General features: G+C 35.2%; 1 protein-coding gene across 2 annotated transcripts in view; it reads right to left on the reverse strand.

Moving 5' to 3' along the window:
- Window positions 1–533: 533 nt before the first annotated feature.
- The window catches only part of CSNK2A1 (casein kinase 2 alpha 1), a 55,174-nt gene continuing 32,421 nt past the window's right edge, over window positions 534–23,286 (reverse strand). For both annotated transcript variants that reach the window (XM_051979463.1, XM_051979462.1), the window contains 11 exons: window positions 22,803–22,914; window positions 20,748–20,849; window positions 20,191–20,241; window positions 18,770–18,829; window positions 15,683–15,766; window positions 14,186–14,296; window positions 10,789–10,890; window positions 9,227–9,327; window positions 8,135–8,283; window positions 5,011–5,097; window positions 534–3,649 (listed from right to left, as the gene is read on the reverse strand). In XM_051979463.1, the coding sequence (XP_051835423.1) occupies window positions 3,534–3,649; window positions 5,011–5,097; window positions 8,135–8,283; window positions 9,227–9,327; window positions 10,789–10,890; window positions 14,186–14,296; window positions 15,683–15,766; window positions 18,770–18,829; window positions 20,191–20,241; window positions 20,748–20,849; window positions 22,803–22,914 (1,075 nt within the window). In that variant the 3' untranslated portion in view covers window positions 534–3,533. The remainder of the gene's footprint in view (window positions 3,650–5,010; window positions 5,098–8,134; window positions 8,284–9,226; window positions 9,328–10,788; window positions 10,891–14,185; window positions 14,297–15,682; window positions 15,767–18,769; window positions 18,830–20,190; window positions 20,242–20,747; window positions 20,850–22,802; window positions 22,915–23,286) is intronic.

Here is a 23,286-nt window from a genome sequence, read left to right on the forward strand (position 1 = left end):
ATACAACCCTTGAATGCTTAATTTAAATAAAGCTGGGAATCTAGATTACTGCTATAGCCTGAAGTTTTTTTTTTTTTTTTTTTTTTTGAGGCTAACAAGCTCTCTAAACATTTCCCATTTAAGCACTGACCCAATAGCATGGTAAAATTCCAGGGAAGAGTTTAAACACAAGGTAATGTGAATATGGAACAAGTAGTCCTAAGCCTCACTACTCCCATCACCAGGTTCCATCAATGGTAACTTTTTATTTTTCTTTATCACCAGACAAAACTTATTTAAAATCTTAGCCATAAAATGTCAGTTGAAAAGGAGCCTTAAAAGAATCTCTTGTTCCATGGTTGTACATGAGGCCTGGAAAAGAAAAGTGATGTTAGCCCAAGGTTTCAGTAGCAGAGCTGGGCCTAGAAACTCAAGTTCTCTGCATTCTCTATCTAATAAAGTTATATTCAAAACGCTACCTTTCCAATCCAATGCACTTTCTCTGCATGCGAAGTCGGATAGAGAAAAGTGTATTTACTCAGGCTCTGGGGACATTTCATTTGTTTAAATGTTTTTATTAAAAAAAAAAAATTAAAGACCTCCATGGCACAATTTCCCAGCACAGTTAGGTTTTTAGTTAGATCAATTACAATACAATTACAACCAAGAAAATTTTTTTCTGACTTAACTAAAAAAGGGGGTGAGGGGGCGCACTTCAAACAAGGTTAAAAAAATATGCTTTTAAAAAACCTTTTAAGTAATTGCCAACAGAACTTTCACATATTGGCATCAATTTCCTGCTATCAAATGCAATGCAGAGACGCAGGGAGTGCTGAGAAATGTGCTCCAATACAAGGTGTACAGATGAGGTAATTTACAACACAGAAGTTGTTACTCTGCAAACCCTTGCCCACCTGCCCACCCACCCACCCAGCCTCTTGTGTTAAACTCTCTTTCCTCTTTCCAGATTCATGCATGTGCAGTGGCTCTAAAGTAGCATTTTTTTTTTTTTTTGCTTAATTATTTTTTGTTAAAAAAAAAAAAAAGCCCATGGGTGGCATTCTTTCCAGGCTTGTTTCAATTCCTTGTAAGGCCGATGGGTGTTAGAACCTCCAACTGTTTGTAGCTGCTCTCATCAACTTCAGCTACAACTACATATTCTGAATTAGGAGGAAATGAATATTGACAATTCTCCCTCCTCTTTTAAAAAAGAGGAGGATTCCTTAGAAAGAGTCCTGTTTAAAATCACAATTCAGTGCAAAACCTAATCACAAGTTGCATCCCTGGCACAATGGTTGGTGCCATCTATTCCTGCACAAAGTCAACATGGTAGTTTTCACATCATTTTAGGGCCTAAATAAGTAAAAGTATAATAAATATTTACTCCAAGTGGTCATGGGGAATAAAAGTACACTAATGTGCACTAAGAAATCTCTCCCCTTCAGCTCTCCCTTGGCTTCATATAGTGAGATAAAAAGGAGGCCACGATTTTCTCCTTTAAATCCTATTGCTCCTCCACACCAGTATTCACTACTTACTACCACTACTATACCTCAGTACATTCACTGAGGCAAAAATGGGTTATAAAGTTAGATAAGTTTATTAAATAGAACAACCTAAGCAACTGCTCACACACAACACTCAGTGAGAGGCTTGTGGAACCAGTGAAGGTCAGGGAAAACAGACTTTAGGACTTAAGGAGGGATTGGCAAAGAATTCCTGACCCTGAAAAAAAAAAGCAGCTACTGCAATGGGATAAGGGGAAAAAATCCAGAGCTGATGCTTTGTCATTGTGCTTAAAAAACTAGGCTTCTCCAATGGTGCACCCAATAAAGCTCAGTGGCTAAGTTACAGTGGAGAGTACACATGTATACATGTACACACACGCAAGCACACACATACACACACACACCCTTTTCCCATCCTAAATCCTGGCATGGCTGAGACACAAAAGGAGTTTTATGGCAAAGGATCCTTATTCCCCAACATTTTGGCTTGATGTTTCTAGAAGGCTTCTCTGCACTGCCCAGTATGACAAATCATTCAAAGTGGGTGAGAAAATGGAAGAGGTTGTTTTCCCCAATCCATACAGGGCTGGCTGCAGGCCCTTTCAGTGTAAAGTGACACACCCATCCAGCAAGACCTTTACACAGGGACTTAAATCTAACCTTGATAAATAAAACCAAACGTTTATTTACACCAAAGAATTCCAACACTGGATCTTTCACATAGGAAGGACAAAGTAGTATATATATACACACAGCAAGGAATGTGGAGCAGGGCTGAAACAAGGGTGCTTTGTCGTTGTCAATGGTTAATATTGTTCCACAACTACAGATCTACTGCTTCACTTTCATTTAGAGAGACTTTGCTTTGCTCCTGTCCCTCAGTGTACATTTATGAGACTGAGGTCACAGGTGTTCTCACTGGATGGCACGTGAGGGAAAGAGGCAAATGGGGGAAAAGAAGCCTCAAAATGATTACTTGGTGTGGTCTGATGTCCTATCAGCTCAAGCTTTTTAATAGCCACTGGCATGAAATTGGTATAAATAACGTTTTGGGTTTGTCTTTTTATTTTTATTTTTTTTAAAAAGGCAAGAGGTTATACCCAGTAACAAATTTAATGCAAAATTGCAAGTAAAAAAATCTGGGAAAGTTTCTCCTTGTCTCCCCCACCCTCATCTGCTAGGTGAAAAAGATCTTACCTATAGTACAGTCAACTCTACTAGGGAACCTTGACTGGAAGGGGAATAAAGGAAGAAGACTGGAGATTTAGGAAGAAGGGAGAGCAAGTGTTTAATTTTCAAACTAAACTTTCAAACTAAAATTACATGCAAGTGAGCTGGATTTAGGGTTAGGTCAATAAGACATGATTCATATTGAATGGAGGTTTTTAGGACCTGTGTGCACTTTGGGTAAACTTTCAACATCTACGTGACTATATTCCACTGGTTGGGCCAGTGTACCCTACTGGATTCCAGCTCCTCTGGAGTTGAGTGTTAAGTGAACAGTACATTACTGTGAAGAATTGGGCCCTCTTCCTCCTTCCCCTTCCTGCTTCCCTGGAAAAGCTGTATTTTGGTAATCTCTGGAGAAGAGCACAAAGACAACAGACCTCCCAAGGTGTGGGCTGGTGGAAGAGTAATGGTGGGAACTGGAAGAGATTTCCAGCTAAATGCAACAGCAAGGAAAAGGGTAGGTTCATCATTGTTCTTGAGATGAAGAGTTGGGATCGGGGTTGGGTTGGGGGGATAAGGGGGGGGAATCGTCCGTGAAATATTCCATCTGCAGGTAATTTGTCAGGGAATCCCCTGAGTTACGAAAAGTTCGAGTAAAAAAAAAAAAAAAAGAAAAAAAGAAAAAAAATCAGCCTATAATAATTTTTTTATAATGACTGAACTACTATAAATCCACAAGCAACTGTTCAGACACGGCGCCTCCGAAGTGTTCCATACCCTCCCCTGCCAGGCACAACTGCTTCAAGGGGAGAGATGAAGAGTGGAACCCCCTCCCCCGCCCGGCTCTGCTCAGGCATCAGGAGACAGAGGCTGTCATTACTGCTGAGCGCCTGCGGTAGCTGGAACTGGCATCCCCAAGGGGTTGGCGGCAGCAATCACTGGTGAGCCTGCTAGAGGTCCAAGTGGTGAAGGGGTTGGCACTGAAGTAATCCCTAAAATCAAATAACAGAAAATAAGTTAGGATTCTGACCAGATAGAAGCTTTTGTCAATAAGTGGTCAAGGAATCTTTCTTTCAAAGCTTGAGATTTTCATTAAGATTGGGCTCGTACTACTAAATATCAATGAAAAGTTTCAAATGACTATGTTTTGGAACCTCTAAATCAGTGGAATTTGGTAGTCTGAATTCTGTCTAATGTCCCCTTATCTCTAATTAGTATATCTGAAATTATCAAACTCTGTCAATGAATAATCTCTAAATTTGGGCTTTATAGATTTCTCTTTCTTTTTGGTGGTTAACCATATAGTCTTTCTGAATAAACAAGGTTATTACAAGATACCAGGTTCAAATACAATTTGGAGTCTGGCTTTAGTTCTGCTAGGAGAGGTATGTATTTCCTCTATTCTATCTAACCTAGTCTAAACATTATTTTTACTTCTATTATTACCCCAAATCCCACTAGAACACAACCTCTATTTTTTTTTTTTTTTGGGGGGGGGGGGAAAGGGGAGGAGGGAGGGGGTCATGAAACTACACCATGCGTTGCTTGGAACCATCCCTCTAATTTCTCTTAATGTGACACAAAGCAATAAATGTGTTCTCAAAGGCTTTTTACAAGTACTTAAGAGAAAGTGAATACAATTAATAAAACCTTATGAAGAGTCAAGATAGATAGTACACATGTCTCATCCTAATGACCTGTATGAACAAGACAAACTAAGATAATTTCTATTCCTAATTTACTAGTACTTGGCCTTGGCTCGAAGCAAGTCTTGCTACTTTGCCCCTGCAATAGAAAGAGAAGAAAGACCATCCATCAGAGTAAATAAGATGGATGATAAATTCTAGGTGAAATAAGACTGGGTGGCCATCCATCCCCAACCCCAAACATATGTATAATAAACAGTAACACTCCTAAGCTATGGCTTCTTTTGAATAATCTTGTCCTACCTTTTATAAAGGTTCTTCCACTTACTTAACTAAGAAACTGACAATATCAAGCAATGAAGTCCCTGTTTATTCTCATTCTCTGCTTCCTTCTAGGAATCAGGAAGCTTAAAGAGGAAAACAGTGTCCAATAGAATAAAAATATCATCATGTCTCTTCCCCTTTCCTTGCTAAATTCTTTATTCATCAAAATTTTTATTTATTTATTAAATTTATTATCTGTTCCTTTAAAGTCATAATTTTCTCTACCTTTTATTAGTGACCGAAGCCTTTGATAATTAATTACTCCTTTCTAAAGATGATTTTCAGGAATCATTTGTTGATGCTACTAATGACAATATCCAGAAGGGATGGGTAAGAAAAATTCACAATTCTCTTCCCTAAAATAAAATACCAGAAAAACTGACCTGACATCATGTTGGCGGTGCTGACAGGAGTGCTGCCACTTGGCATGTTGGATGTGCCCATCCGAGCCTGGTCCTTCACAATTGGGTCTGTGAAGAAAACAATGTGTTTGAGTTCTGTTTTGTTTGAATACAGTCCAAGGATTTTATGTATGAAGTAGTAAATTGGTTCTTCCATTTCTTCCTGAAATGAAGGAACTATCTCTTGTTGCTGAAAACTGTAAGATAAATTCTGACTCAATACAAGTCTAACACTCAAAGCTATCTCAAAATAGATACACATTCCCCACTGTTAGAGGTTTTCAAATACAGATTGATCACTTAACAGGTATGTTCTAATTTGTACTATGACATTTGAGGTCTTCATTCTTGAGATTTTATGACTTTTAAGTGACTAATTCCTCAAAAATTCTTGATACATTTTGTTTTTATATAATCGCCATTTCTAAATATATTTCTTCTTTTATCTCTCCTATTTAGCATGCCTCTCTCTCTCTCTCTCTCTCTCTCTCTCTCTCTCTCTCTCAACAAAGATTTTAAGAAAAAAGTAGTTCAGTCAACCAAATAAACCAGTTGCGGCTGAGTTTATACAATATTCCACCCACATTCTGAGTTTTGTAAAAAAGAAAAGAAAGACATTTTCCAAATTCTTCTCAGGAGCCAAGTTTAATCAAGGCATAGCATTTATATCCACTGTGTTGATGGTATTGTTTACATGCAGCATGCATTGCACAAGGGAGTCAGAAGATTCACATCTCAATCCTGCCTCAGACACTGGGCAACCATTTTTTAACTGTTATCTGACTCAATGGGGATAATAATAGCACCTGTTTTACAAGATCAAATGAGAAAATAAAATTCCCATGTGTGTAAAACACAATGCAAACCTTAAAGAGCTATGTAGATTTTGACTATTCCTTTAACTATTATTATTACATTCTCGTTATCATTTTACCTACATGAATATTTATATATGGCAGTTTGTGTGGCACAATGGATAGAACTTAAAGACTTGGAGTTAAGGACCAAATTTGAATTCTGCTTCAGGAATAACTTTGTGACCCTGGACAAATCATTTAAATTCTCTATATCTCAAGTTTCTTTACATGAAAAATGGGGATAATAATAGTAGTAGACTCACAGGGTTATTGTGAGGATTGAATGAGATAACATATAAACCTCAAGATAATATATAAATACTAGTTATTGTTTTTCAGGGTCTGTTTTTCAAGTAATTTACTTGAACGATAAAATTCGGAGACGCCCCCTGAATCCAATACAAGTAAAAGGAAAAAGTCTTGCTTAACAGAGAGATAAGGTTGGTTTTAAAATAATCTAAGGATTCAAATGTCTAGAACATGATGCAATTAAGGCCAAGATTACAAATCTGATGCCAGTTTTAAGACCAGTTATTTTTGCAAGGTGAGATAACTTTAAAAAAGAATTTGAAATTGGAATGTGCATAGAGTTCAGCAGGGACATCACTATACTTCCTCCTTCCCCTGCCTTTTTTAAAGGATATATATGTACACTCACATTAAACATATTTCTACATTAATCATGTTGTGAAAGAATAATCAAAAGAAAATGGGAAAAGCTATGAAAAAGAAAAGAAAAAACAAAGTAGTAAAAAGAATACACTTTGATTTGCATTCAGACTTTATAATTCTTTCTCTTAATGTGGGTAGCATTTTCTGTCATGAGCTTTCTGAAATTATTGTAATTGCCAAGAAGAGCAAAATCTATCAACGTTTATAATTGCACAAATGTTGCTGTTACCATGTACAATGTTCCCTTGAACAATATCTTCATAGAAGCTGTAACTTGTAGAACCTGAGACGTTAATTGGATGTTATATATATATATATATATATATATATATATATATATATATATATATATATTATATATATAAATTAAGAGCTGCTAAATTAATTCTTGGGAACATATCACAACCAAAAGAGACATTAGAAATCTTCTGATATAATCCCTTTATTTTAGGGGGAAAAACTGAGATTCAGAGAAAAGCGCTTTTAGAAACCTTAAAATTAATACATAACACAGGAACAACAAAATCATATGACGATCAATTCTATTGGACATGGCTCTTTTCAACTATGAGATGATTTAGGCCACTTCCGATGATCTTGTGATAAAGAAAAAAATCTGCATCCAGAAAAAGGACTATGAGGACTGAATGTGAATCACAACATAGTATTTTCACCTTTTTTGTTATTTGATTATTTTGGGGGGAGTTTTCTTTCTCATCCCCCCCCTTTTTTAATCAGATTTTTCTTGTGTAGCATGATAATTATAGAAAATGTATAGAATAATTTCAAATGTTTAATTTACATTGGAGATTACCTGCTGTCTAGGGATGGAGGAGGTGGGGGAAGGGAGGGAAAAAATTTGGAAAACAAGGTTTTTGCAAGGGGGAATGTTGAAAACTATCTTTGCATATATTTTCAAAATAAAAAACAATTATTTATTTAAAAAAGATAAAATTGTTCCAAAAAAAAAAAAAGATATATCAGCTACTAGTATTTTTTTGTTTGTTTGTTTGTTTTGTTTTTTAATCAGCTACTAGTATTAATGTTGCCAAGACCACAAGATTAGGTGATGGCAGAGCCAAGTCTTTTAATTTCTACTGCATGGTTTGTTTACTCAAACATTGTAGGTTATCATCCTCTTCAAATTCAAATTATGGTACATTTAAAAAAACACAATTGTAATTTTACATTTTTGATACATCTTATTTCTCATAGACTCATAGCAATTTAGAGTTAGAAATCGGATTCTTATTTATTATCTAGTTCTTCTCATCTAACAGTGATCCTAGAGAGGAAAATGGAGTTCAGGAAAACACAAGTGACTTGCAAAAGACCACAAATCTCAAGAGTAGAAGAGCCTGTACAAAAGAAAGCTTAGTGAACCTAATTCCTGGTTCTGTGATATTTATTTACACTGTACCAACTCACATTTATCATTATTGTTCTCATGAAAGGAACAATAAATATAATGTTACTGGTTTGTTCTGAACTCTTCTAATCAGTGCTCAAACTGTCAAATTCAAGTATTCACTCATAAGGACTTTGTTAGGGTGGGAGGAGTCACAGGATTTACTCACAGAAATAAGGGTGTTCCATGGCCTCTCTTGCAGTGAGTCTTGATTGATGATCATATCGAAGCAGTTTGTCCAAGAAATCAAGGGCTTCTGGACTGACCAGGTGCTGGTTTTCACTGTGAACAAAACGCTCCCATCGTTTGCGGGAGTGTCTACAGAGCAACAAAGGAAGACAACAATTAGACACATACAACTGTTGGTGAGAGTTGCATTTCTCCTTAGAGAGCAGGGAACTAAGCCTGTGGCAAACAAAGCAATCAGAATCAGCAACAGATGCTATTAGACTCCAAGGATAGTTTTACTCATTCACACTACTTGGTAGCATCAAAATAAACTGAACATATGAAGTACATGCTTTTGCTGGGGTCAGGGGAGAGAGAGAAGAAAAACTCATGTATACATATCTGGAATCAATAATCAAGTTACTTCAGGGTGTCAATATACTAAATTTCTGCAATGGCCTTGTTTTTTGCCCAATGAAAGCCTAACTCCAAAAGAATCTACCTTTCATTTTAATAAGATTATAAGGTACTCTGCTGTAATTCAAAGCAGATTTAATTTCTTTTCCTTCTTCTTGGACAGTTGTTTATTTTGAAGAAGCAGATTATGTGACAATGAGAATATGATAATTTATTGAGCTTTTTTTTTTGGTTTGGTTTTATTTTTTTGCTGGGGCAATTGGGGTTAAGTGACTTGTCCAGGGTCACACAGCTGGGAGGTGTTAAGTGGATGAGATCAAATTTGAACTCAGGTCTTCCTGACTTCAGGACTGGTGCTCTATCCACTGTGCCATCTAGTTGCCCCTTATTTCATTCACTTAATATGAAACCTAACAGGGACATCAGAGTTAGGATAGGCTTTAAGGATCATCTAGTCTAATCCATTTATTTTAGAGAAGAACCTTCAACTTAATAGAAGTGATTTGCTCAAGATCAAAAAGAGAGGAAGTGATTGTGCCATGCCTACATGCCCTTTCCCAAGTCTAGTGCTCTTTTCACTCCATGCTACTCCCTTTCCAAACATAATACTTGTTACTTGAAGATTGGACAATGCTATTCAGCCCAAACCATACTTATCTTTCCTTTGCTGACTTACCTGCCCAGGATATCATTGAAACGTGGATCTAGTTCAATGTTGTACTTGTCGATATAGTCATATAAGTCTTCTGTCCCCAGCACCTTTGCTATCCTTACCAACTAAGTTAAATATCAAAAACAAAACAAAACAAAACACAACATAAGCAACTGAAAAATCAACAATTAAATATATTTTCTAAAACTTACTGCAACTACCCACATTTCTAAGGGAGGAGGTAGTAGGAAAAGGCTTATTTTTATGTCCTGTAAAATAATTAGCCATGGTATTTTGCTAGGCAAATTAAACATGGTACCAATCTCTTTTTCTTTCTTTTTTTTAAATGTATGCTTTTAGGAATAATACCTGAAAAATAGCTGTTATGGTCAAAAAGAGAAAGGAAAAATCCTAGGATCAGTAATTGATCCTTTCATGAGTTTTTCAATAAAACAATTTTGATCAAGTAAGAATATCAGCATTCAAAAGACTGAACTATTCTTGAGATCTGTGGATGTATTCTATCAGTACACATCTTTTTATGGTTCCAGATTTTAATCACTGATAATGGCTTTCAGTTTTTATTCCAATGAACTCATGAATAAGATTGTATTTTTATAGATTCAGGAGGTCCCAAACATTCTCACAAGGTAGTTAGGCTCTACATATCTGCTAGCTAACTGTTTAAAAGATCCTAGAATCAGATAAGCTGTATTTATGATGCTTAAGATGTAAGATGCACACATTTATTTCATAGGTAAGAAAGTGATCAAGTGATAAGTTACTCAAGATCACACAGCCAGTCAATGACAAAATCAGAATTAAAACTCAAGTTTCCTAATTTTTAATCCAGTACAAATTTTTCACTACACATCACCTATATTACCTGTGAGACTGAGCAAATCTGTCTGTAAAATGGGGATTCTAAGAATACTCATTTTGAAGTGAGGAGTTACATTCAAATCCTGGTTCTACTACTCAATTCTTCTATTTCCTTGGCTATAAAATGGAGAGACTGGAGTAGATGATTAAAGTGTCTACTTATAGCCTAAATTTCTATGATCTCTGTACTTTGAGCTGTACATCACTAGACAAGCATGATGATCAAATGAGGTGAATTATATTAAATGATATTATAAATGAAGACAGGCATATCTCTGTCATAAGAGCAATTAACTAGTCAATAAGAGTGAGTTAGTGCTGAACAAGTTCAGTGGCATTAACTTTCCCCTTTCCCCCAAGAAGGTAGGTCTATTGTCTCACTGCTTATTTCATGGGCTTAAACATTCTTCTTGTCCAACTGTATTTTTACAGGAACAATTATTACATTAGGTGAGATACATTAGTGGAGGTAGAACAAAAGAGAAGTTTTCTCTCCCTAGTTCTATCAAAGCAGCCATCTCACTCTTCTATATGAAGAGACAGGACAAGGCTCATAAAACATTTCTCATAGTAATTAACCCTTTAAACATTCCACATAAAATTTGTTAAAATATTTTGGGAGATATTCCTAACTGTGATGCTTATAAATTTCAGATCAGGAAATGTTGTTTTCCTGATAGAAAATATATAGCATAGCATATCACCTGATCATAATTGTCATGTCCATGGAAAAACGGCTCCTTCCGAAAGATCATGCTTGCCAACATACAACCCAAGCTCCACATATCCAAACTGTAATCATACATCTGCACAAAAGAGCAGAGAATACATAAATTCTTTGGCATTGATCATGATTAAGCTAGTCCAATCTTCAACAAGGCTCCTAGGTTTGTGCATTAAATTTCATTTACAATTTAAAAAGCATTTGGTAAATTTAAAATGTTAGTTGACCATAATTTAGTATAGAGGAGGGATACTGAGCTTAATAGAATAGAGTTAAGAAAACAGAGTGTTGTGTATATAGCCTAACTAAAGATTCACATTTCTAACTTACATTTGGTAGTTACTATTGATTTAGTTACAATATCTTATTTACCTCCATAAATTTAAGATCAAATACAAATTCATTCTTTCCATCAGGTTCTTCATGTGGTATTCTATTCAATGAAGTTAGTGGAATTTCATATGTGAAATGGGTCAAAGTAGGGATATATAGATCAAAGAAAATATGAAGTATGGAAAGAATGTTGGCCTGGGAATGAGGAGACCTGAATTTTAATTCTAGCCTTACTGTAGCAAGATGTATAATCTAGGAAAAATTACTTTGAATCTCAGTATCCACATGCACAGAGGGAAGTATTTGACCAGTTCTAAAATTTTATTATCCTAAGAGTTATTGGGAGATGAAAAATACATTCAAGTATATGAAGAACTGTCAAGTACTTAAGACTTGTTCCTCTTGGCTCCAAAGATGAGAAGTAGAACCAAAGAGAAGAAGCAACAAGTAGGCAGATTACATCACAAATGTTTTGAAATTTCTTCATTATAATTTAATTGCTTGACATTGACAGTCTTATAAGGGAATGCATCAATAGCTAGATCAAAATATCCAGACCCAAAAGGGCCCTTAAAGAGCTTCTAGTCAGTTAAAAAAAAAAAAAGTGTTAGGCACTGTGCTAAGTGATGGGGATACAAAGAAAGGTAAAAGTCCTTTCTTTCAAAAAGCTCACAACCTAATAGGGGAAACTATATAAACTGGAAATAAACCACAAAAAGAAGGCACTAGTATTAAGGGGGACAGGGAAAGACTTCTTGTAGAATTGGGATTTTAGATGGGACTTTGAAGCAAGTCAAAAGAGGAGTTATAAGTGAGGAGGGAGAGCTTTCTAGGCAAGGAGAACTGTGAGTGGATATTCACAGTCAGGAGATGGAATATCTTGTTCCAGACCCAGTGAGGCAAATTATCACTTGACCAAAGAATAAGATGTAAGAAAACCAAAAAGATGAGGTGGAAGAGGGGAGATTAGGTTATATAGGGTTCTGCACATCAAATATAGAATTTTATAGTTGATGCTGAAAATGATAAGGAGTCACTAAGTTTACTTGCTGGGATTGGGGATGTGTTGTATATGTGAAATGATCAGATCTCTGGGTGAGGAAAATTGCTGTAACAACTAAGTGAAGGATGGACTGGAACTGGAATGGGAAGAGACTAACTACAAGGAGACCAATCAGCAAACTACCACAATAATCTAGGCATGAAGCGTAATAAAAGTCTTCATCAAGGTGGTAGCAGTGTCAGAGAAGAGAAAGAGTACAAAAGATGTTAAACAAAGTAAACTAATTAGTCTTAGCAACAGCATGGTTATGGAGAGAATGAGGTGATAATGACAGGTAGGTTGGCAAGCCTGAGTGAGAATGATGATGTCTTTGAAATTTTTAAAGAATTAAAGAGGGAAGGGAGGATTTGGGTAGAAAAATTAGCTGACTTTTAGACACAAAGAATATAAGGTGTCTACTGAACATCCAGTTCTAGATAGCCCAGAGGTATATGGGGAGGGGAGATGTGAGACTAAAGGTCAACAGATGAGTAAATGTAATAACTAAATCCCTGGGAACTAATGAGATCATCAACTGAATAGCATAGAGGAAGAAAAGTAGAAGGCCCAGAACAGAGCCCTGGAGGACCACTCAGGTTCACAGATATGACCTGAACAAAGATATCCTGAGGAGGAACAGTCAGACAGGTATTTGAGAATCAAGAGAGTAGTGTGTCAAGAAAATCTAGAGAGAATATCAAGGTAAAGACGGTAATGAACATGTCAAAGGTTATACAGAGGAAAAGAGGACTGAGAAAAAGTTACCATCTTTGGCAATTAAGATACTATTATTACCTTTGGAAAAGAGCAGTTTCAGTAAAATGATGAGGTTGAAAACTAGACTATAAAGAGCTGAGTGAAAGAAAAAACAGGAGAGGCTCTTTTCAAGGAGTTCAGCCCCAGGAAGGAGAGATATGAGATGATAAATAGGAGGGATGTGTGGAATCAAGGACTGAAGTGAGTAGACAGGTTTGTGGGAACTATGGAAGCAACTAATAGGGAGAGAAAGAGGATAAGAGAGAGTGGAGATTAGAGGCAACCAGCAGGAAGAGACATTAGTCTAAGCAAGAAGGGCTATTCTTCATGTGAGATGGAGTGAAGTAGACACTGAAGCCCTCTGATGATATGAGTCGAGAAAGGGAGGAACTCTTAATGAATATTTTCATTTTTTTCTGTAAAATATGAGAGAAGGTTCTTGGTTGAGATAATGGGAAGATGGGGAGCCATGGGAGATTTGTAAAGGTTTAGAAGAACTGTAGGGCTAAATAAAATAAAGGAAATGTAAAAAATGTCTTATAGCCTAAAGACACAGTGAAGTTGTACATGACATAAATCTGCAGCAGAACTAGTCAGTATGATTTTGTGATTTTCTTGTTTCATTCAGCAGCACATATGTTGGAATGAAAGAATGAAGTACAATTCAGAGGTGTGGCATGACAAGACATAAAGACTCAAGAAAAGCATAGTGGGGGACTGAACGGTTCACCAAGGGATCAAGAGGAAAAGGAAGAGATTATAGTTAGTGCAGGATTACATTAAGAAAAAGAATTGAAAGGCTAAAGGATTGGAGTTCTTGATGTAAGTGAACACTACAAAGACTGCAAGGTTGAGAAAACAATCCACTTGTTTAAAGATAAGGAAACTAAAGCCAATGGTTTTTTTTTTTTTTTTTTTTTTTTTGTGACCAAGTTCTCAAAAGTAAGCAGGTAGCAGAGATAAGACTCCCAAGTTACGTCCTCTGACTCTGACTCTAAAAATGTTCTTTCCCTATCACTAAGTATTTTACTTGGGGGAATTTATGGGTTCAGAAGTTGAACAGAATGAGTATACAACTCTAACATTCTATGCATCTATGAACACAAGGTCAAATTATGGTGTCAAATTTGTTGGTAATCAGGTTTACTTTTGAAGCATGTAGAAGCAGCTAACCATGATTATGAAGAACAAATTAAGAGCCATGTGTGTTGGCATACTAACCTGAGTCTCATTTATTATTTCTCACCTGATAGTCTACAAGAAGCTCAGGACCTTTAAAATATCGTGAAGCCACTCGGACATTATATTCTTGGCCAGGATGATAGAACTCAGCTAAGCCCCAGTCTATTAGTCGCAGCTAGGAAAAAATGAAGGGAGAAAAAAACTTTTAAATTTGGATCTTTGAAAAAATAAAGCTCTGAACAAAATGTCCCCCCTCCAAGACAAAATAATCAGTGGAGGCAATATAATCCCAATGCACATATGAGAACTGTGCTTGTGTAGAATCAGTGCCTGAATGATATGAAGTTGGATTGTTCCTTTTTACCTCTGTATGACTCTTTCCCTTCAGAATTACATTCTAGCCACACTGAATAATCTTCTGTTTCTGATGCCTTTCTTGTACCCCTTTGCATTTACTGTCCTCCAAATCAGGAACAGTCTTATAGCACCATTTGTTGAAACACTCCACTATAGCTTCAAGGCCCAGATCAGTTGCCACTTTTTCCACAAGCAGTCTTGTTCTTTCCTTTGGATAGTAACCTCTTCTTTCTCAAATGTGAGTCCCAAAGTACTTTATGTGAATCTTTCATTTCTACTGGTCATTTTTATTTGTATTATAATTCTGTGTGTCTATATCTTATTAACATTATTACAGCAAGGATAAATTCTTACCAAAATTCCCTGTAGTGCCCAGCATAGTGTTCTGGATACTGTAAGCATTTTAAAGGCTTTTTCTGTTCAAAAGCACTAGATATTAATTCATTATACTAGCTGCCTATCATTCATAAAGCATACAACAGATAGGAATTATTACTTGTCTCCAAAAATAACTGACTTGAGTTTCACAAGAAACTCAATATTATACAACTTTTGGCCAAAAAATGACTCAAATATTTCCCAGACAGGTTTTAATAGTCACTAGTTTACTTATTTATATTTCTTTAGTAAAAAGTCTTATGCAAAAATTCGAAAGATCTTTATTTTTTTTCTCTTAAAAAACAGAATATGATTCTAACAATAATAAAACTAGGAATCAAAAGTTTTAGGATTTAGCTCTACCTCTGTATTAGGCTCTGGGAAAGCCATAACTTTTCTATGCCTCAATTGCCTCATCCTTAAAAGAATGGCAATACTATCTACCCTGTCTGCTTTGTAAGATACCATGAGCATCAAATGACATAATCAATATGAGATTTAATAATTTGCAAAACATTTTCACATACTCTTGTGAATTGTGTAAATTAGGCAGATAGGTATTATTAAATGTACTATACATATGAGGAAATTGAGGCACCAAAAAAATAAAGTGGATTGACTTGATATCTCATAGATTGTTACTGACAAGATTGGGGATAAGAACCCAGGTCTTCTGATTTCTAGCTCAAAACTCTTTCCTGTTCATCTCACTGACTGTCTTCTTAGGTTTTATTTCCAGCAATGATGGCTTCAACATGTTGCAGTAGAAAATGGATGTTGGAGCTGATCATGAAGACAAGTGTAACTTTAGTTTGCTGCTTTGTACCTTTCTGTGTTCGTGATCGATCATGACATTATGAGGTTTAACATCTCTATGCATAATCCCCATGCTATGACAATAATCCAGGGCCTGCAGAAAGAATGTGTAAAAGAAGAAAAAAAGCATCAATCTATGAAAGTACATTACTAACTTGTGTCTCAATTCAGTTCAAGAAACCTAAATCCACTATGGGATTCCTTTTAATTTAAAATTAATTTAATTTCAAGAATAATCATCTTAAGTAAAAATTTTAGTCAAATGTAAACAACTACTCCTTTGTAAGTGCTAACTCTTCAATAGTTTTGACTTAGACCCGTTGAATGGTTTATCTTTGTGGGGGTCATCAAAATCATAGAATGTTAGAAATGAAAGGGAATACTGAATCTCGGAATTGGATGGAACCTTAGAATACTGAAAACATCAAAGCTGGAAGTAGCTCTAGAACAAACAAATGGCCAAAGGAGATCTTAGAGAATATGTAGTTCAATTTCCCCTCATTGTACAAGAGAAGAAAACTAAATCTTCAGAGAACTGAAGCCTGGGATAGGGATAAAGAAGAGACACATTAATTCTCTGCTTCCTATAGGTCTAGTCCTCTTTCAACCATATGACATTTATAGCCCCTATTCTTTAGTTTATTCAAGGATAGCATTGCAATTTTGATGCAGCAGTTTTGTTCATTTGGTAGCACTGTGACAGATATCCATGCTACCAAAAAAGTTTCTATTTAATGAAATGATTGATATTTTCATGGTATTTCAAGATTTATAATGGACTTTTCCTCTTTTCTAGTCTAGTGAGGTAAACAGTACAAATATAACTTACATTTTTAAAGATAAAAAAGTTGTAGTTGAGAGGTAAAGGGACTTTTACAATACTTTTACAAATGTCAAAGTGAATTATTGGCACAGCCATGATGAGAACACAGACCTTTTAACCCCAACATCAGAGATTCACACTATGTTCTTAAGTAAAAGAAATATTCCGGCATTTGCCACATCATAATGTAGCAGGGTCCGATTTCTAAGGTGCAGAGAGTGGTATAACCTTTGGAATTTGTCAACATAGCTAAGTCAGCTGACAGGGGTTGCTTAAATTATCGCCCTTTCTGAAGGGCAAATTGGGTTTATACTCCTCTGAGGGATGAGCCCAGTATATAGCATATTCAGGCCTACAATTCTTGCCTTTTTTTGTATCCACAAAGCTTATTATAACAGTGCCTGACACAAAGATGCTTAATGAATGCTTGCTTCTTGACATGATCTGAAATTAGAATGAGAGCACTCTTGCCTTAGAAAAGATATGGTAATATTCCTTTCCCCTTTTAAAAATTGAAGGACTATGGATGTGGAATAGTATATATTTTTTTCCTTTGGAAAATATTTGTTAAAAGAAAAAAACAAAAAAAAGAGATACTATGATAATTAAGGGGAGAATAGATGAATATATTTGGAAACAAATGTGGAACAAAATAAAAAATGTCATTAACATTTTTTAAAATAATTTTTTTAAGCTAGTGAAAGATAGTGTGCAAAATCACTGGGTTAGATATAAAAAGAGGTCACATCTTCTGAACTATTAAGAATTTTAATATCTAGTGGGCTTAACTTGGGACAAAGTACTTTGGTAATTTTAAGAACCATAGTCCAGTCTTAATCAGCACTCTCCCAAGAACAGATTTAAACAAAACATAGGATAATGATCTCTTAGGAACCGGACAGTAGGCAATTTGTTCTTGATTTGCCTGATGACATCCTTTGAATAGGGAAGAGGAGAGATGTTTATCAGATAAAATTATAGAAAAACCTGCAAGATGTTCTAATTTAGCTATAAAACTAGTTTTCCTAATCTTGAAAATAAGCTTTTCAAAGGATAAATAAAATGTAATGGAAATCATCAATACTTATCACATGACCCAGATCCCTCCTAACTGCCTTCTTTTACCCCAAACCATACTGTTCATTGAGTTAAACCTCCTAAGCCTACCACAACCTATGTTGTTAATGATATAGTCATTTTAATGATATTCCCCTGAAAAACCTACTAAGGAAAATAAAGTTATAAAAAAAAGGCAATTAAAGATAAGGTAATAAGGACTCTATCTTATCCATCTGCTTCCAATAACACTTAGCATAGTGTTTTACATATAGCATAGGAATGTTTGCTTCAATTTGCAATCAAATTCTTTTTAGGCAGTTACAAAAACTAGTTACAATTTCTGTAGCCTGATTTAAAAAAAAAAACTAACAACCCTGTAACAAAGGCTTACTTAGGTGCTGTGTTATGGCTTAAAAATGATCCTGAGGTCTGAAAAGCTATGCTAGTTAAGCACAAGGTTTGTTAGGGTCCTACACTAAAATGGGAAGGCTTGAAGAATGGGCTAAGCAATAATAAACTCTGCATCTATCATCCAAAAACTAATCTAGGTTAGTAAGGATAAGTTTACCATTAAAAAATTGGCTACCTTTTGGTCAGAGCAATTAATTAAATACTAAGTCTACCAAAGGCCAAGAGAGGACTGGGAACTGTGCCTTACCCACCCCATGAAATCAATTATAATTAATGTACTGTTTTATAAAGTTCCTATGGTAGACTTGGTATCACAGAAGAGATTCCTAGGCCAAATTTCTTGCTGACTTTATATCTTATAGTAAATTCATTAGTCTTAACAGGAGTAATTCATTACATGGAATCACAGAATCTCAGAAGGGACTTCAGAGGCCTTGAGTTAAAAGTTAAAAATTCCTTTAACAATCCCAAAACAAATAAGTCACCAAATCTTTTTTTGAAGACCTCCAGTGAGCCGATAATTTTAGAAGCAGCTCTAATTGTTATAAAGTTTTTCCTAAAAATAAGCTAAAATCTGTCTCTTAGCAATTTCCATGAGCAGTGAAAAGAGGAAGAGAGAGAATATAAGCTTGAGAGAATTGGCTTTTTAAAAATTTATGTTTTTTCTTGCAGCTTCTTACTTTGTGTACAATAGTTGGGCAATTAAGAATTTTAGGACCATTTTCAAAATGACCCTGCTTTCAACAATAGAAATCAACTGAGTATAATAAAGCTGATCCCCCAAATCACCATCAAAATTCTTACCTTCAAAATCTCATACATATAAAATCGAATATCATAGTCTGTTAACGTCTGGTACAATTGCTGTTGAAGACAAATACAATAACTCAGGATGAAGTAATGCCAATAGGAAGGTAATTTCCTCATTCTTCTTTCTAGTAATTCAAATTGAGTCCTACTTTGAGAACTTTCCAAAGCACCATTATTCCAGCCTGACTGACTTACTGGTCTTGCTTCCCCTCATCTGAAGTTCACATTAAGGACATTTGAGATTCTTAACCCAGTGTGTAAAGTATAGAACTATTTAAGATCATTATGTGGGGGAAAACAGACTAAAAAACTACTAAAAGTTGGATGCAACTTTGGAAGTGATAGCCCAATTTATTCCCTTTATTGAACAAAGGAAATTAAGGCCATGAGAAACGAACTGCCCAAAAATCAAAATTGAGATTTAAATAAATTTAGCATTTCTAACTCTCAGTTCAATGCTCTATCTACTATGCTACACTGATCTCTTTTTTATATTTGACATATATTAGTAAAAAGCTGTTGAGCACATACAGAATCACCTCAATAGAGAATATACATTTAGATTGGGGTTATGCACTCAGATTATCACCCAACATGTAGGATTAAAATGGTGCCTAACAAACAGAGCTAATTCAACAGTGCTTTTGTTTTAGTACCAATCCAAAAGCAAATACAACACAATCTGATAATCTCTTCCCTAAGTTTCAAAAGAGTGGCAGATATTTTTTGGTTGTTTAACAAATATATGATGATGTGCTTTTCAAAAATATTATTAATTTGACTCTAAATGTTTCTTTCCTTTTTTTTAATGCCAAAGGAAATTTTTGATATTCAATATTCCTGTTACAGAAATGATGTAAATTTTGAAATGCATGTCAAATTTCTTTGGTCATGAAAGAATTTTGTTGAACTAAAAAACTTTTAGTATAAATGTTACTGAATGAGACTGGGAAATCCTTTTGTGTAAAAGTACTATGTTCTAACATGATTTGATCTCTGGTATATCAAGCATTAAAGGTTATTTTAAAAGCTTCAGAGTTTTTTTTAAAAGTTGAGGGCTTCATAATCATCTGAGGTAAAGAAGGTCCTTGCTTGCTTTTAGACACAATAATATGTTCTTAGAAACCACACCTCAGAATAGATTCTAACTTAAGTATACAATATTACTTTCTTCTGTTCAGACATCAGGGGAAATCTTTCAGCAAGTGGGTCAGGGTGGTAAGAAGTTCAGAACAGGTTTTTGTTAGGTATCATCAAATGAGTGGCAAAATACAAAGACTGTTGAGTTTTTACGTCTTAAAATATTCTATATATCAGCAACTTAGATGCAGGCCCTTCTGATGGCATCATTTCTACTGAAAAGTAATGTAAAATATTAAAAATCAACAACTGACAAGGTCTGTCACATATTATACCTTGAAGTCTGTGTTGTTTACGTGTTCAAAAACCAAGGCAGGTGTTCGTGACTAGGGAGAAAAAGAAAACAAAAATTAGCAACAACACTGAAATATTTGACTGGCATACTGTTTTGCAGGCTCTTTGTGGTGAGTTTGGCAGTCTCGACCTCAGCCTCAGTAGTAGAAAACCCTCTAGTGCTAACATCCCTCCCCCCTCAGATAATCACCACACTTAGATAATTTCTGGGATGGATTCAGACAGAAGACATGGAGCTGAAGTCTCACCAGGCTCTAGGCAGCCCAAAATGCGTGCCCATCTGCATCGGACCTGAGTTTGCAAAATGGATTAACACATTTCAGTTTCCAGTGCTATCAGTCTCTTATCCTAGAAGAATAAGAAATAGTCTGTGGGTGGAGGTCTCTTTGAAAGAAAGAAGCTAATCTGATTAAATGGTTGATCTGATTAAGCATTTCAAAAGCAGGACTTAAGGGCAGAGGGAAAAACAGAAAGAGGCCAGTTTTATTCTAAGTCAAACCCAACCTCAGTGGGCCTTGCTAACTTCTACCATACTCACCACAGGGTCTTTTACTATATCTGCCAGCGTGATTATATTGGGACCACCTCGCAAATTCTCCAAAATCTTTATTTCACGCTTGATTTTCTTCTTTTTTACAGGCTAAAAAATGAAGAAAGTCATGTTAGTAAAACACAATATTCAAGAGTATTTCAGTATGTTAAAAAATATGCATAGATGCAACTACCATGGTTCTATTCAGACATGCACAGAACGCATGCCACTGGCATAGCTCATTTGGAAACAACTATGGTATGTAAAGCACTAGCATGAAAATCCAATGCAATCATAACTATTCTTTCTAAAGATTTTAAAAGTAAAATTTTAAATTAATAGCTGAGAAATTAAATTCTCCCTTTCTCTCCAAGTTTTTCTCTAAATTGCTCACAATTCAAACTCAGTGGTCTTAAATTCAAAGCCAATCTACCCATCTTAATAAGAACCACTAATTAAACAGAGAGGAACCTTCTATCAGATAACTATATTCTGGGGGACAGTTAACAAACTATTCATATTCCTATCTATCCACCTTCCCAATTATTTTTTCTTTATCTGAACCCTATCCATTAAGGCTCTGGTCTAGATCAACTGCTTTCTTTTCCTGATTATGTTAAAGTCATATAATCACATACATTTTTAAATGGAAGGGGCCACAGTAGCCACCTATTCTAATGCAAAACTGATGGCCTTTTTTTTTTTTTTTTTAACTTCTATAACTTTGGTCTATGTAACCATTTACCACATATCACATATTGCTTTCAATGAACACATTTATTAAGCACCTAGAATGTGCTAGGCACTCTCAAAAATGAAATTAGAGTCTCTGCCTTCAAGTAACTTATTTTACTATATGACTAGCATTTTTAATGATTTTTTTTTTTTTGTTTTAACTAGTCTGGCTGCTCTAATACAATATTAAATTTTTCTTTTTGGGGGTGCTAAGATGTTTTGTTTCTACTTCTTTACAAGGTTGTGGCCTATGAATACCGGGTATTCAATAAATAAATGTTGACCCATTTTTAATCAACAGAATCAGAAGTTCAGTGCTGTCTCTGTGTGTGTCTCTCTCACACACCCCCCCCCCCCCCCCCCCACAGAAAAAGAAGTAAGAGAGAGAGTGCGCTTAAGAGAAAGGAAAGTGAGCACTACACCAAAATTCTTAACTACTGAAACATTGCTCAGAAAAGTCATTCATTTCCCAGGGTTAAGAACTCTAAGTGAAGAGATGCTGGCTAATTGTAATGAGTACCTAGAACTCTGGAAAGTGATTAGAAACTTTCTACTTCCATTATTCGTAGGATTTTGACATCTTATATACTTGGATTACTAAAGGAGCCTTTAATCTGTGTCTCTGTTTCTGATCTTAACCATTCAACTCCACCTCACCGACTGGAGCTAAAATACTATTTTCCTTTTATTTACAGGAGAAATTTTGGTTTATTGACAGCTAGAAATTTTTGGTTTCCAAAAATGATTAATATAAAAAAATACTGAATTTTAAAAGCTGAAAGGGAATTTGGAAGTAATTTAGTTCTTCCATATTACCTTCTCCTCATCTATATGAGTATTACCAGTTTTTTAAGGTCCAGTTCAAGACAGCCTCCTGTCAAGTATTTCTTGCTTGCTGCAGCTAGAAATGATGTATCTTCTCTAAACTTTCAATAACTTTTTATTTCTCTCATTCTAATAGATTTACTTAAAATTTATCAGTTAAGTCCCCCCAAAATAAGAAATGTATTTAAAACATTTTTGCTGTCCTCTATATATCATCAAAAGTCTGAACATCTGGATTCTAGTCCTGGTTCTGCTACTAACTAGAGTTAGTTATGTCTCAGACAAGTCACTTACATTCACAATACCTCAAACAATAAAACCTGTTTTACCTACTTCACATACAATTAGAAAATAAGACAGGTATAAAAATCATTGAAAAGTCACAAGTGATATATATAAATGCAAGGTATTATATGTCGATTATTTTCCTACTATTAAAATAGCAACAAAAGATTCCATTTTAAATTATCTCTGAACAGTAAAAGTTCTCTCTTCACTTACCTTGAGAATTTTAACAACTACTTTTTCATTATTTGTGATGTTGATGGCTTCAAATACTTCACTGTATTTACCCCGGCCTAACTTTCGAACTAGTTGATAGTCGTCTTGGTTTCTGTAAACAAAAAACACTATTAGTCTCAAAAGACTTCATATTTGTTTACTTCCAAGAAACAATGTTTCTTATGAAAGCCTCACTCTTCTAACTAAGGAAGGCAGTAAGAGGTTTTTAAAAATGACTATACCTATATTTGCATTTGTAAAAACTTGGTAAATAGTTAAATATAAAAAGCTCCATTTAAGGCCTAGAAAGGAAAGAAAATTTTGGTAGGCTATTATGTAGTTTATGAATCACAGAGACACAGGTCTTTTCCTTTATTTTTCCCACTAGAGATTAAGGAAACGTTATTTCTACTGTTTCTTACTTTGGATGATTTTGCTTCACAAAAGTATCAAACAGCTCTCTTTTGAACTCTAAAATTTGACT

Source organism: Antechinus flavipes, chromosome 2, assembly GCF_016432865.1.
Source record: "Antechinus flavipes isolate AdamAnt ecotype Samford, QLD, Australia chromosome 2, AdamAnt_v2, whole genome shotgun sequence".
NCBI lineage: Eukaryota > Metazoa > Chordata > Mammalia > Dasyuromorphia > Dasyuridae > Antechinus > Antechinus flavipes.